General features: G+C 40.9%; 1 protein-coding gene across 2 annotated transcripts in view; it reads right to left on the bottom strand.

Annotated features, from left to right (window-relative positions):
* Nucleotides 1–229: 229 nt before the first annotated feature.
* The window catches only part of TBC1D2 (TBC1 domain family member 2), a 194,165-nt gene continuing 178,874 nt past the window's right edge, over nt 230–15,520 (bottom strand). For both annotated transcript variants that reach the window (XM_088448387.1, XM_088448386.1), the window contains exons 10-14: nt 14,510–14,980; nt 12,673–12,793; nt 11,683–11,868; nt 6,787–6,908; nt 230–1,518 (exon numbers count right to left, since the gene is read on the bottom strand). In XM_088448387.1, the coding sequence (XP_088304513.1) occupies nt 1,317–1,518; nt 6,787–6,908; nt 11,683–11,868; nt 12,673–12,793; nt 14,510–14,980 (1,102 nt within the window). In that variant the 3' untranslated portion in view covers nt 230–1,316. The remainder of the gene's footprint in view (nt 1,519–6,786; nt 6,909–11,682; nt 11,869–12,672; nt 12,794–14,509; nt 14,981–15,520) is intronic.

The following is a 15,520-nucleotide window of genomic DNA, read 5'->3' as shown; positions in this document are numbered from 1 at the left end:
TATAATATTTTTGTATATATATTGTTTACAGAGATGGTGGATCAGAGTGAAACGCACAATAAACTCTTCCTGGGTGCCTTCTGGCAGCCCATTTATGCCCCCATCATTTGCAATGCAATACTTTTGTAATGAAAATAACTGCAGTTAGATAAAATATTTTGGTGCCCCTATATATAAAAGCAATGAATGTGCTATAAACAAGATTTTCAAAAATGACACAAGAATAGAATGTATTGTACGTATATATTTTTCACATCTTACAATTTATGAATAATTAAAAATTGCCAATAAAACTATAGTCCACATATTCTTTCTTCTACAAGGATACAGGGATAGACTGTATGAGTATGGAGACCCTAGGACACTGCTTTCCCTGATGTGTGTAATTATCACCTGGATGCCATGAACAACCATTACAGAAAATGTTTCAAGCACCCCTGAACATCACAGAGAGTACCCCTGGGTTACTGGTACCCAAGGTTAAGAATCACTAGTCTAGGGCATGTAATTGTAGTGAGAATATTGATGATGATGCTCAAAACACCTGATTGATATGGTGTGTTTGGCAGGGTGTTGATGATCAGCACATACATGAGCTATGTACAGCACCATGTATGCCACGTAATCAAAACGCAGGAAAGCAAAATGATGAATGGAATGGTGACCTGGACATATGGCCTGATCAGAGATGTACACTAATGCCGCTGGAGCTGCGAAATTTGTACGCAGCAGCTGTGCAAAAATATGTAAACGTCGCAGCAGCTGGGATTTGTATAGATGCCCACCAGCGGCTTCTCAAATCCTAGTGACTGTGTACAGAGACGCAGCATTGGTCGCAAATCATTAATCTATTGCAGTTCTGAGTAACGCTACTCCAAATGGCTGAGGGAACTGAGAAGCTGGAGACAATTTTATCGCATACGCAAGCTGTGACACGCCCTGAAAATGGTCACAACACGCCTGCATTTTATGCTGTCACTTCCCGAATGTCAACTGGGTAATTGTATTAATTGATTCAATGCTATAAAACCAGCTATACTATTAGAGTTGTGCTCTACTGCAGCTAATATTCCAGCTAAATAACTATGGAAATACATGTTTTTATGTTTATATATGAATAAATTAAATTTTATTTAATATGAGAAGTCTATTGTGGGTTCTCAAACGGGCGATTCAACTAAAATTTAAGGAATCATAATTTAATAAAAATTTTTCATATACACTGATTTAATACTGTGTTCAATTAGGGTGCAGTCTATTTTCTTTGTTTTTTCATACTCTGTGACTTTATGTTGTAAATGGTTGTTACTCAGTCACTATGTATCTTCTTCATCTTCACTGACACCCATGTCAATGCCCGCACTCCCAAGTTTCTCGTTCTTCTTGACATATTCCAGTTTTATCATTTCCAATTCAGCCAGTTCCGCTTTGAATTTTTCCATATGTGCAACACGACGATTTCTTACAAGCTTCATTGGGAAAGGGTTCATCTCATTAAAGGCAATGTTCATTAATTTCCTGAGAAGAAAATGAGTTTAACAGAAATAAGATGCATTCTAATTTATCAAAGGAATGTTTTACCAATTTTTCATTACATGCCAAAAACAAAATAAATAGGCATACCAAATTTATAGTAAAATAAATTCAAATAAGTAATTTGCACTTAGAAAATGTTGCAAATATTTTGTATACCACAGTAATTTAACATATTTGCTATGGGAGCCATGTTAGGTAAATATTTTTTTTTTACCAGTGGGTCCTATCCCTATTTCAAAGGGTTGTGGTATGGGATACTGAAATGATTGTGAAAGTCACCATGCTACTTCTTTCTAGATGCATTCGCAAAGGCATCAGAAGACATCAAGTGCATATCAACAATGGGTATACCACACATGAGCTGCATAGTGTATATATGTGACTTGTATTTATATTTACTGGTGCAAACGTAACGCTTGTGGGTAACGCCTTAAGACATGAACATGGTAATGGTTTCCAACACTACTGAATTGATCCCAAACGAATCCAATAATCTACTAGAAAAAAACAATCAAGTACAGTAGGAGCTTTAAATGGCAAGCAACAAATTCTGATTTAGATTCAGTGTAATTGTATGTATGGCTTCGTTTTTATTAACTTATTAATGGGCGCATCTATTGATGCTATTTTTTTTAGCTGTTTTCCCGGGCATATCTGCAAAAATGAAGCATCACCAAAATGTAAGAAGGGGAGACTGCAGCATATATATTCAATATCTGCTGCGACACCTCTGCAAAAAATGGACCTTTAGAATGGGAGAGTGGGGATATGATTATATTGCATCCATGGGCTCCATGTCTTTTAAAAGGAATCAAGAGAGACTTGCAGAAATTTGTCATGAGCTCCATTTCATAAACAAACTAGATTTTCTGGAGAAGAGCAGAAAGGGAGGGAGTATTCATAGACTTCCAATGGGAGACAATCAGACAAGTGGCGGCTGGTAAAACATGTTTGATAAGTCTGTTCTAGTGATATGTGAGGTCAGGGAATGGAAGTGGGAGTAAGATATGCTTAGGTAAAAATGGTAGTGTGGTAGCTAGAAGAGTGGTCAAGTGAGAACGGACCCAGAGCCAAAAATCTTGGAGAAAGGGGAATGTCCACCAAATATGAGGAAAAGAGCCAGTGTTCTCGCAACCTCTCCAAGACAAAAAATAACTTGGTCAGACCAGGTACCACTGATAAATCAGTAAATGGGTGCTTTTCTTAATGCGTTCACACAGAGAGGATTTGAAGACTCCAGTCCAGATGCCAATCATTCATCCGCATCGAGGGATTCAATAAGTCATGTTGCCACTGCAGTTCGTGCGTACAAAATTTCAATGAGGTGGGGAGCAAAACAGAGTTATAAAAGAAAGAGACAAGCCCTCAAGAAAGGCCGACAAAGAGGTCCAGAGGGATTGAGAGGTGTAGAAGAGAGTAAACAAGAATGTGTGTGAAAGAAGTGTCGTAGCTGTGGGTAGATGTCAGCAGGGAAAGATGCTCCTGAAGTTGAGAAAATGTAGGGAATACACCTCTGAGAACAAGGTAATTAAGGAATCTAATTCCCGACTTAAGCCCATAAAGAAAATGCCGAGAGGGCTAGCCCGGGGTGGGGAGGAGGGGGGGGTTTGTGGATTAGACGAAAGTGGTATTACAGACGCGGTGAAGAGTTCATGCAGAGTGTCAAGGTAAGAGGGGGGCTCAGTTTTGGTAATGGAAATGTCTAAGTATTTAAGTCTAGTGGTCGGCATATTAAGTTGAAAATTAAGATACAACAGCTTCTTAGTCAATGGAGGTACGAAAAAGTCCAAAATTTTAGTCTTATCTGGGTTAACATTATAGTTAGAAAAGGATTCAAACTGGGACAGCCCATGAAAGACAATGGGAAGAGACATTAGAGGTTTAGCAACAGTGAGAAGGACATAATCAGCGCAAAGGGCAATTTTATGCTCCTTGGAGCTGACCTTGACCAGGAGATGTTCGAGTTGCACTGTATACGGAGAGTCAGAGGTACTATAATCAATGCAAAAATCGGTGGCATTGATTGGAGATTGCGAAGGGTGGTGACAAGGACCATTGACCAGTACAGATGCTGAAGGATTACGGTGGAAAGCAGATAGACCTGTCATGAATTCCCCATGCAATTCAAAGGTCTCAAGATTTTTCATCATGAAGGACCAGTCAACACGATCAAAAGCTTTTTCTGCATCTAGAGCCACAATGAGGACAGGGATTTCGCTCACATTTATCTGATGGATCAGGTTGCCCACTCTCCGCGTGTTGTCAAAGCTTGGCAACCTGGAACAAAACCAACCTGATCCGGAGGGATAAGGTAAGGTAACCATGCTTTCAGCCATAGGTTCAAATGATGCTGAAAAGAAAGTATCAAAATCATACCTATATTCTAGGTATATTTAATTAAGCTCTGTCTACAAAGACTTAAAACATTAGAAACAACAGTTAACAGGTTACTCCTATATGTGAAAAATAAAGAAGAATATATGTGTGATACATCTCATATCCAGGGATAAGGAAAATACACTTCTTTCTCTAATGATCTGAATCAGGCTCACTATGCACTAAACATCGGTCGAGGTTCTTACACACTGCATATTCTGAATGATCATAAAACAACATAGCGTGTGCAGTACATGCTATATCTGTAACCGATTCTATGCGATTTTGACTGACCGTCAGGCCTGGTGCATTGTACACACTAAACAAATATCTGGCCAACAACCCAATATCTGTCAGGTTGACCTGAAAATTGTATAGTGTGTATTAAGCTCTAGCTGTGCTTAATACCTGCAACACTTAGTACAGCATACTCAGATCCGATGCCTGATCTTGTCTTTATTCTTCAAATACATGTTTTACATCTGTATCTGCAATGAGTTAAGAAGGGAACAAGTCTGACAGCGTGAGGGAAGTTTTCTTTACATACTAGAAAAAGTTGTCTACGTAAAAAAAAGTCAGTCCTAAAAATGCACATAGAAACTGCCTGTAATGTATCTGGTATGTGATAAGGAGTCCAGTTGGCAAAGTCATGTTAGTACAGGCAGAAGTGGAGCATAGATTAATAGGCCAAAGTCAGATAACAGGAAATCCAGAAGACATAGGAGTCTATTTATATTCGCATAACAAATGGTTTTCTCCAGGATTTTAGATAAAGAAAACATTTATTTTGGGTGTCTTCATATGTGGCAAACAGAAAAGTGCAGAAAATTCACAGCTATCTCTGCCTTTTAATTTTGATTGTTACAGCATATTTCAGCAGCCCTTATAGGTAGCAATGTGGGCTGTGCAGATCCAGTATTTCTCTTCTCTCATCTTTTGTTCAAAACATAATGCAATGACAGTTCTCTTCCAACTTTCTCTCATGATGCATTGCTTTCTCGGTACCCGTTCTTATCATGCATAGGGAGGCGTATGCGCACTGGGATTCAAACATGTTGCTGTTATGATTACCAGTGACCACTCCTGGTAAGCCGTCTAGAACCCAGGCTGCAAGGTCTTCCACCACTAACAACTGCCCGTTTGTTCCCTTAGAGATAAATCGCTCACCAGTATTTAGGCAGCCGCCCGGACTTACTTGTCGGAGTAGTAGCAGCTTAAAGGAGTGTCAACTGGAATCCTAAGAAGATAACAAGGAGTTTTGTACAGGAAGAGCAGATAATATTGTGAAAGAGCTGCGGTGTGAAGTATGCTAAAGGTGCAGCTAGTGTGCCAATGGTGCGGCAATAGCCGTTGGTAGACAGTCAATGGTTATGCTGTGGCTTTGGCAGCCGATAGTGTGGCTAGTGTGCCGATGGTGCGGCAAATGTGCCGATGGCGCGGCAAATGTGCCGATGGTGCGACAATGGCCATTGGTAGACAGTAAATGGTTATGCTGTGGCTTTGAAAGGAAGGAGACATTCTTCAAAGAAAGAGAAGTATTAGAACAAGAGGACATGTTCTGAAACTGGAGGGTGGTAGGTTCAGGGGAAATTTGAGGAAAAATTACTTCACAGAAAGGATAGTGGACAAGTGGAATAGCCTCCCATCAGAGGTGGTAGAGGCTAAGACAGTAGAGCAATTTAAACATGCATGGGATAAACATAAGGATATCCTTCAGAAGAAGTAGGGATCAATAAGGGTTGAGGTAACAATATGTTTAAAAATGGGGCAGACTAGATGGGCCAAGTGGTTCTTATCTGCAGTCAAATTCTGTGTTTCTATGTTTAACCCCGTCCTGACTGGGTAAACTGTTCGAAGGAGACAAGTCGTGACCGTGACTTGTAACAGTTGCTGCATTCCCATTGATAATAGATCTAAAAGGAAGCACACCACAGGCTAGTTTTCTCTCCGCCGTGACAGGTCCTTTTTTGAGTGCACTGTTTTGGAAAGTCTTTTTATACAAATATGGGTTTAAGAAGACTATGAAAAATGCTGATAAAGTCATAAAGTATTCCGCATTTTTTACTAAATAGAGTCATAATTACCAACTTTCTGGATTGCCCAATTTTGCTCAGTAAGTGGGCGGCCACGGGTGGATGCGGGCAGCAACGTGAGGGGCGGTTACGGGAGAGTTGTCTAGTCTTCCGGGTGGCAGGGAGCGCCTCCCAATTTTGGGAGTATAGGCATTTTCGATTTTTGGCCTTTTTGGGAGTATAGGCAAGTATGACTAGAGCCATGGACAACCAGTTGCAACGATGGTAGCAGTAGCAAGGCAAGTTCAAATAATAAACAAGCAAGGGAAACAGGGAGCTGCTGGACCTAAGTAGTAGAGCTTTAGGCTTCTTTCCTGAAGAAAATTTGCCCGCCCACCCTTCCAGAGTGCTTGTTTGTTGTCAGCTATTGTTTTGGGCATGAAAGTACGGCTTATCATCAGCCCGGGTGCAGTTGGTGTATTTGGTGCACTCACCTTCTAGTAATTGTGGAAAAGTACTGTACCACCTTTACGGGGGCAGTATGGCCATCTACGGATGGGATTGGGAGAGTTAAAGGTTTGAGCTTTGGTTTATGCATCCACTGGGCGGACACCGCCCACAAAGCAGTGTTTGGTTGTCTAGTTTCCATTGTTGGGCTGCTCTGTGTAGGGGCCGTCCTTTAGAGCCACCATACAATATTTTAAAATTAAAATGAAATTCTTCGAATAGCTGACCTTTTAAATTCTATTTCTGTATGTTTATTTTAGATTAGCCTTTACTAGATTTAATATTATTCAGCTCCGGGTCTAATCTTGGAAAGTAAATACGCAGTAAATAATATCTAAGTATGATACTGATTTACCTTCCATCGCAGATGGTCTTGGTGAAAAATGAAAGGTACTGGTAGATATCCATTTCGTCATTCAGTTTTAAGATCTCTTCTTCATTATATTTGAAGATCGCAAGTGCATAACGAAAGAGAACCTGTCAAAATAAGAAACTGATGTCTAAAACCATAATGGTACATAGCTAAATAATATCTGGCAACACATGTTAGTTTCCTGGAAACACTGAAGCTTAATCATCACAAATGTCTGACAAATCTCTCCATTATCATACAGTATGACTATGACATTATAGGGCTGATTCCGTGTTGCGCACAAAGCCGATATTAGCGCTATGTTGATGTTTTTCAACTGCGTATGTGGCTAAGACCCGTATTCAATTTGGAGCGAAAAGCAGGAATCGGCGAAAAGGTTTCGCCGATGATGTCATTTCGCCAGGCGGAAACGTATCGCCGTATTCAATTTGAAAAACTTTCCGCCTAGGTGGAAAGTCAATGCAATGTAACAGGCGGAAAAAAGTGCAGAATTGCGGTTTTGGGGTGCAACGTTGCGGGAACCCCCGTGTAGCCTTCAGACAGTCCCCCAAAGGTAAACTGCGTCAAAAAAATAAAAAAAAAAATCTTAAGAACACCCCAAAAAAATCACTTTGAATTTGGGGATGAAAAAAAAAATGTTGGGGGACAAAGTTAAAAACTAGCGAACTAGACTCTGGGGGGTCCCCAAGTATGCCCTAGGTGTTTTTTTCATTGCAGGTGCTTGCGGTAGGTGGATTTTTCACGATTTTTTAAACTTAACTTTACCAACTTTTGAATATGCCGGCCCCCATTTTCACGTACCCCAAATTTGCTAGGATAAGTTATTTTCAACAAAAAAAAACTCCTGAATACTATTCTTCACCACTTCTACAAAAATGCTATTTAGCAGCTATTGAGCCTGTTTAAAAACACCAAATACCTTCAGCAAGACAAATCGGGGGTAACTATAGCTAACCCCCATGTCAGAGCATCTTTTAGGGGTGTCGGGCTGATTTCCCGAATCTGACAGGACTTTCCGTTTGTTTAAGTTTCGCCGGGTCCCGTTTTCGCATACTTTCAAATTGAATACGGGGATACGCGGGCACGCACGCGATACTTTTCCGCCTGCAAAACAGACGAAGCAGGCGGAAAAAAAGTCCGGGAGGCGGAAAAGTATCGCGGGTCCGCTCAAATTGAATACGGCTCTAAGTTGCTTAAAAGTAGCACAATGCATACCAGCAGCTATGTCTAATTTGAGATCTGTTTCACTGTCTCAGTCTACCTGCTATAAACACCATTGCCAGATGATTAGTGATAAAGCTAGCAGTTCTTTTGCAGCACAATGAATAGCGGCAAGTCATTTAAGCTTTCTACAATAAAGAAGGTAATTTAAAACAAGCAAATGCAACATGTAAAACAAAAACTGCATTGATTTCCTCTTACGCCAATGATTTAAGATATACTGTATAATTTAGAAATTAAATAAACAATGGAGCATCCACCAATCTTAGTATGACAGTGATATAATATGAAAAATAGTGTTGAAAAGTCATTAACAAAAAATACTTAAAGTAAAACAAATAAAAATAAATTTCATATTTATTAACATTTAGTTATAGAGCACCAACATAGTCCATTCGCTTTACAATTTTATATGTCTATATATTCTCCAATTTACGGTACTTCTAAGGGGTCAATCCAACTAGACGCGAAGGGTGCGAGTTGCCGTTACCACGGCATTAAAACGCCGGCCACGGCACGTCATCTCGCACCTCTCGCGGATGGCTCCAAGCCCAAATTCACACAATTTTGCTTGAAGTCCTAGGGGATTGCAAGCACTTTTGTGCGAGTTCCGGTTGTTGTCGCGATGATCTAGCAGGCGAGCCCTAAATGTAATATCCTCTTGAGAATCCACAAAAAAACAAACTATTTATTATTGTTATTATTATTATTGTGAAAAAATTCCAACGACAAACTATTAAACTTGTTATTCTCTGTGTATCAGACATGCTTGGCCATGCATATGCATACATGATGTGATAACGTGACCTCTTCCCAGAATAAGCAAATGTACAATTTCAATAAACGTACATGAATGTTTTCAATCATACTCTTGAAATTATGCTTTGGCCAACAATAGTCACAGCCGGGACTAAAAGAGACATCCTTCTTTTTTTTTTGTGGACTCAGTGGCGCTCTCCAGTGGCTGGCGCCCCTAGGCAACCACCTAAAGCTGCCTAATGGTAGCACCGTCCCCAGTGGCAAACGCAGGACTTTGGATTTTGAAACGGGGGTTTCCAAACTGATTGAGATATATATATATATAAATATATATATATATATATATATATATATATAGTATTTGTGTACTTTACGGACTCATTACCTTATTAAGTGTCCAGCGTCATTCCCTACCATCCAAGTGGGCACAGAGAGGGAATATAACCATGTGGCTAGCGTAGCGAGCCACCGAGCCCGAAGCGTGTCGAGCACAGCGAGCCCACGAGGGGACAACTTTCACCGGAAGTTCTCTATAATAAGGTAAAGAGTCCGTAAAGTACACAAGTACCAAATAAATATATATATATATAATTATATATATATATTTTTTTATAGACAGTTCAGCATTGCACAGACATGCACACACACTGACAAAGACTACATACTGACACACACAAACTGACAAAGACTACACAATGTCACACACACATATACTGACACACACAGACACACACAAACTGATAAAGACTACACAATGTCACACACACATACTGACACATACAAACTGACAAAGACTACACACACACCTCTTTCACTTAAAAAGTTAATGCAGGCAAATAAATACAGCATAATTTATTAAAGATTCCTACCTCCCCCGCCAACAACCCACGTCCCCTCACCCGGCAACCACCCCGTGCTGGCAAGACACCACATACACATCCCCGCTGGCACGTACTTTCCTCTGCCACGCATCCCCACATGTAATACACACACCTGTGGGGCTCCGGGGGAAAGCGCCACGGATACAGTCAGCGAGTCACTGGGCGGCAGCTCATCATTCAGCCTCTCACGATGCACCATCGTCGGAACAGCCTGGGAGGAGCTATGCACTGCCCCAGCCAGTGTAAAAAGATGGCTGTTGTTGTTCAGCTGCCCGTTAATAGAGCGGCGGCCAGGGGGGGTCTCTAGGTACTCGGAGACCCCCACTGCGTGCGCGGGTGGGCCCTGCCCACCTGCAGTGCAGCATGGTGTTACCAAGATGTACAGTTACTTGCTCACGCTTAAGGTGTGTGACTAGGTGATTAAAGTGAGTGATTGAACAATTACGACATTGTAATCGTTCAATCGCTCATTAAACGTTCCAAAATCGTTCATTTAAATTTCGAAAACAACAGGCGATGTGCGCTCCCGCTGGTCGTTTTTTACATCAATCATCGCCTGAACATGCTGGTAAATCTGTCAATAACGACAGATTGGGCATGTTCGGGGATGAGGGAGGGTGCCTGCACTGAACGACATATAATTCAGTGTAGGCACTACAGGGGAAGAGGAACCACTGTACGATTACAATGTTGTAATTGTACTGTCGTTCTTCTATCGGCAAGTGAATACGCACCTTTACCCCCAAAGCTGAATCAGGCGCAAAATTCACATCCAACTCAGAATCAGGCCTAATACTTTTCACTTCCACCTATAGATCTCAAAATTGTTCACCTTCTTGTATTAGTCTCCGGTAGCAGTGCTTGCACAGTTACACTTTTAGGGTACTTTTTGTGAAAAATACCCTGAGAACTGTGCGGAGAGGATTCGCATGGGCAGAGCTTTCTCGCAAGCTCTGTCCCTGTGTGCGATATTTAATATATCCTTGTGATGTATTCAAATATCACATTGAGAATTTGGGCAATTTTAGTGGAGAGGGATAAAGTACCAACCAATCAGTTTCTAACAGTCATTTTACAGGCTGTGGGCCTGATTCAGAGCCGGATGCTCTGACAAGAGCGCTCGCTCTGAATCAGTGCCGTCCTACCTAAAATTGGAGTGGCCTCCTGGAGCTTATGGGGAGCTTACCCACAGCTTATGCGAGCGGCCAAAAAGATGGTCGCGATGGTCAAGACCATCGCGACCATCGGGCTTGCGACGAGACCCTTGTGGTAGGGTCTCGTTGGCCGCAAGCCCGGAGTGCTTTTGGCTCTATCAGAGCCAAAAACACTCCCACTGACATCACTAGTGATGTCAGTGGGGCCGGACCCAGACGGTAGGCGTTCCCATGGGAACGCCTCCGTCTGGGCAGCAATGCCCCCGGCACGCCCACCAAAGGGGGCGTGCTGTCACTCACCATCGACAGCACGCCCCCTTTGGTGCGAGACCCATAACGACGGCATGGCCGTCGTTATTTGGGTCTCGCGCATACGCACGACGGAGCAGCCTCCGTCGTGCGCATGCGCACTTGGGCAACATCGACCCGCTTGCGAGCGCTCAACGCTCGCGAGCGGGTCTGAATCAGGCCCTGTGTTTGTAAAATGACAGTTAGGAGCTGATTGGTTGGTACTTTATCCCTCTCCACTTTATCTCTGTTCAAGATACTGATAAACCTCCCCCAATTTGTAACTATAAATTCTGATTTGAAACAATATTTTGCCTCAAACCACTTCCAACTACTCATGTCCAGTTGTCTTGTTCATTATTGCATTGTTATTATTGTTTATTTATTTATTCACCCCACTCCCCAAAATGCTCAATAAACACATACAATTGTATACAATAAAATAAAAATAAAATCACTATCTGTTTTCCTCATATGCAGCATACATGAAACATTCCTTACATGGTAGTGTCCAGAACTCAGTTATAAAACACTGCCTCTTGATGCATTTGATTACACTCATAAATAATTCCTACCTTTGTCCCTTCGTACAGGAAGGCATCCCAGACTCTCAGGAGAATTTCACTAACTAAACTATCGACAAATACCACAAGGAACCAGTTGAAAGTGATAAGGGAGAGGTCGATTTTGTATTGTTCAAAGTGTGTAGTCAAACGAGGCAGTTTTTCTGAAAGGAAATCTCGGAACACTCTTTGATCTACCTAGGAATATAATACAGGTTACTGGCATTATTATATTGCATAATAGCAGTCTTCATCACATTTGTCATTAATAGATTGATTTCATTAAATGTTATTATGGTATTTGTTATTACCAATTTCAAAAACAGCATAAAACTATAACTGTCTCAATCTAAAAATCAGGGGTCATTAGAAAACAAAGAAAGTAGATGAAAAGGAGTTTGGCACAATGGAAGGCTAAGTATAGATCTGGGACTAATGCTGGGCACACAATAACAGATATATTGGCCGATCAATTGATCAGCCAATATATCTGGTGCCCGTCGGCCAGTGTGTACCAGCGATATGTCTGTGAATGACATATCGCATCAGCTGTGCTGTACAGCCGATGGACAGATATATCTGCAGATATGTGTACGGGCGATCGGGTGATCGGTTATCCAATGGGCAGTTCTGCTTTATTCAATTCATTATGTGTTCTGGTGGTAAATTTAATGGTTCTGATTTGGAGCTAGTTAACTTCAGGCCAGAAATGATTATGAACTCTAGAACATTGTGTACATAACCACAGGAGTCTAAAGTTGATAAATTTTTGAGTCATTTTCAGGCACAACATTAAGATTGGCTGTAGACCAAGGGTCTGAAGATGACTATCAATTTCAAATATTGGGATTCTGTGGTTATGCAAGTGGGAGAGGAGTATTTTTTCCCATATATACAATGTCCATCCCTATTGCATAATAAAATCCTGGAGAGTGAATCTATGTATCATCAACAATTGCATTATGGGTTTATCATAATGTAAATTAACAAAAACAATCTTACCTGCGATCCTGATAAAGTATTGCTGTAGTATTCTGCTGGCATTATGTTCTCTACAATGTCAACCAGACAATAAAATGCACTCTCCTCATCTTCCAGGACTAACAGTGCCAATGCTGCTATCCTATGACAAAATACATGCCACATTATAATTACAGTAGGTTTTTATATCCTCCATTTGTTTTAGGAGGATGTCATTATAACCATTTGCCCTGTTTAACATGAGGAAGCATTGTTTTCCCCTGCAGTTCCTCTATATTCTCCTAGCTTTTTGTAACTTGGTAATACCATCTGGACCTGGCATTACCTATACCCAGCATTGCAATAGGGGGACCAGCAAAGCCAGAAAGGCTTTTTTGCATTTCCTCCTGATTAATGTCTATGCTACGCATGCACATTTTATTGGAGTCCAGCGTTAGGCGGCCAGTGATGGGGGAAGACATCTGCTTATGAGTGCAGTTATCTCCAGGGTGCCTGAAATGATGAATATGGGTGCAAAACTGCATTATATGAGATATGCAGCAATACATAATGCTGCCACTGCACCACCATTGATAAATAGACCCCTAAGTGCCCGGAGCTATGAATTAAGATCTACTTACACGTTACAAGTAGCTGTAATTGAATAGACCAGGACGCTTAACCTGGGAGCTACAACTCCACAGTAAGTGCTGCGGGTAATTGAATTCAGCCCATAGAAAAAATACAATATCACTATTTGATGGAGTAAGAAATGTAATCAAACTTTACTTTGTATACAAAGCTGCATGTCATACGTCATACATGAAAGTCTAATTATTGGGGTTGTATTGCCCAGTAACTTAAAGACACTAAAGGTAATTTCCAAAATAAAAACATGTATACTGGCAAAGCACTTTTATGTGCACAAATCTGCCTGTCTGCCCCACGCAGAACAAGTTTGGGATTCCATCAGGAAAAGAATCACAACACCACATCACAACGTCACGTCACAACACCACATCACAACGTCACGTCACAACACCACATCACAACGTCACGTCACAACACCACATCACAATGTCACATCACAACAAGGTACTTTCCTCTACCCACACAACACCACATCACAACGTCACAACACCACATCACAATGTCACGTCACAACACCACATCACAACGTCACGTCACAACACCACATCACAATGTCACGTCACAACACCACATCACAACGTCACGTCACAACACCACATCACAACGTCACGTCACAATGTCACGTCACAACACCACATCACAATGTCACGTCACAACACCACATCACAACGTCAAGGCACAACACCACATCACAACAAGGTACTTTCCTCTACCCATTTCATTACTTCAATCTTTCAATTATTCTCCTAAAATACTGCTGGGTTAAGTTTCATTTATATATTAAATTAAATTAATAATGAAAGTTGTGGGACAATATTTTATTGCATTTAAATGTATCAAACATTTTAATGTTATATATTTGAAAATTGAAGAATTATGCTGGTAAAAATGCACCTGGAAATGTATGTTTCCATAGAAAATGTGTTCTAAATGTGCACATATACGTCTGATTTCTGTCACCTACAAAGATGTGGAAAAACAGGAGCTTTGGAGAGACTGCTCAGATGTCTGCAAACCAACGAATGTCCCTGTAACGAGCTCATTCCACCATATGAGCTTCAGTTAAATATCTTGCCTGATGGAATAAACATCATTATTGCACGAGGGCATAAAATCATGCGCACAAGTGCACCTAACTCACATTTAGTTGCTCACACAATTAACACATGCAGACACTTGTGCAAACATAGATGAAAACATTACCTTTACTTTTGTCATTGTTTTTTACCTGTTCAATCCCTGACAGTATCCAATGGTAGGGTTTTGCCATGAGTAAGCAAGGAGCACCCTCCTGAGCTTCTGAGTGAACTCTGAGGTAGGGCAGGCAAAGTGCTTATTATTAGTTAGTGTGCGATGTATATCAAGTTCAATCTGTTGAGTGGCCGGGTGCGGAGAGCTCTCACACTTCCTCAGAAGATCAGTATAATGGTTAGCACTGATGCGGATCCGTTGACTAGTGAGCCATTTCCACACGTGCTTGCGGTGTTCTGTTGGGATACCAAGTCTCACCAGGTTTTTCAGCTCCACTGAGTGTGTCAACTCCTTAATGCTGTTCCACTTCATTCGTAAAGGTTTGTCCACAACCTCATGTGTAAGAAGTTTGTTGGATCGAATTTCTAATGCCTGGATTTTGGCTAAAAGTTTCAAGTGTTCAACCTCATACTCAGGAATTATTGTGAACCCATAATCATCATATTCACTGAAAAATACACAGAACATTATTTTCATAGAGAAAAAACACAACAAACGTATATTACTTTAAACTTTCAAATCAAAAAATAAAATGGCCGCTGCAAAATAGAAGCATGGAACTTTGTATACTGATCTGTAAAAGTTCAGATAAACAGAAATAAAAATAGAAAATAATTTCTGATGCTCAGTGATAACTCATGCACAGAACATGCACTTATGTTATCTACAGAGCAAATGTAATGCTAACGCTGAGTATGTGTGCAATTCGGTAGGGGGTTCATTTTCACCTCTCTTCCTGTACTGCATAAACACTCCTGATCCACCTCTAATGTCATATACATACAGCTCAAAATGCTAGGATAAGTTCCAAATATGCGCATTGTGCCAAATGTTACAGTACATGCAACACTACAACTCCCCTCTAACTATAAACAAGTCCCAAATGTATTTTCGTAAAGCTGGACACACTAAAAAAAGCAAATGGGAAAATTCTGTTCTGTAGTAATGAAAATGGAAATGCCAATCAAGTAATGCAATGGTCACCCAT

This window comes from Taudactylus pleione, unplaced genomic scaffold (assembly GCF_031769625.1).
Source record: "Taudactylus pleione unplaced genomic scaffold, aTauple2 ptg000454l, whole genome shotgun sequence".
Lineage (NCBI taxonomy): Eukaryota > Metazoa > Chordata > Amphibia > Anura > Myobatrachidae > Taudactylus > Taudactylus pleione.
This window is presented reverse-complemented; position numbering and strand designations above follow the sequence as displayed.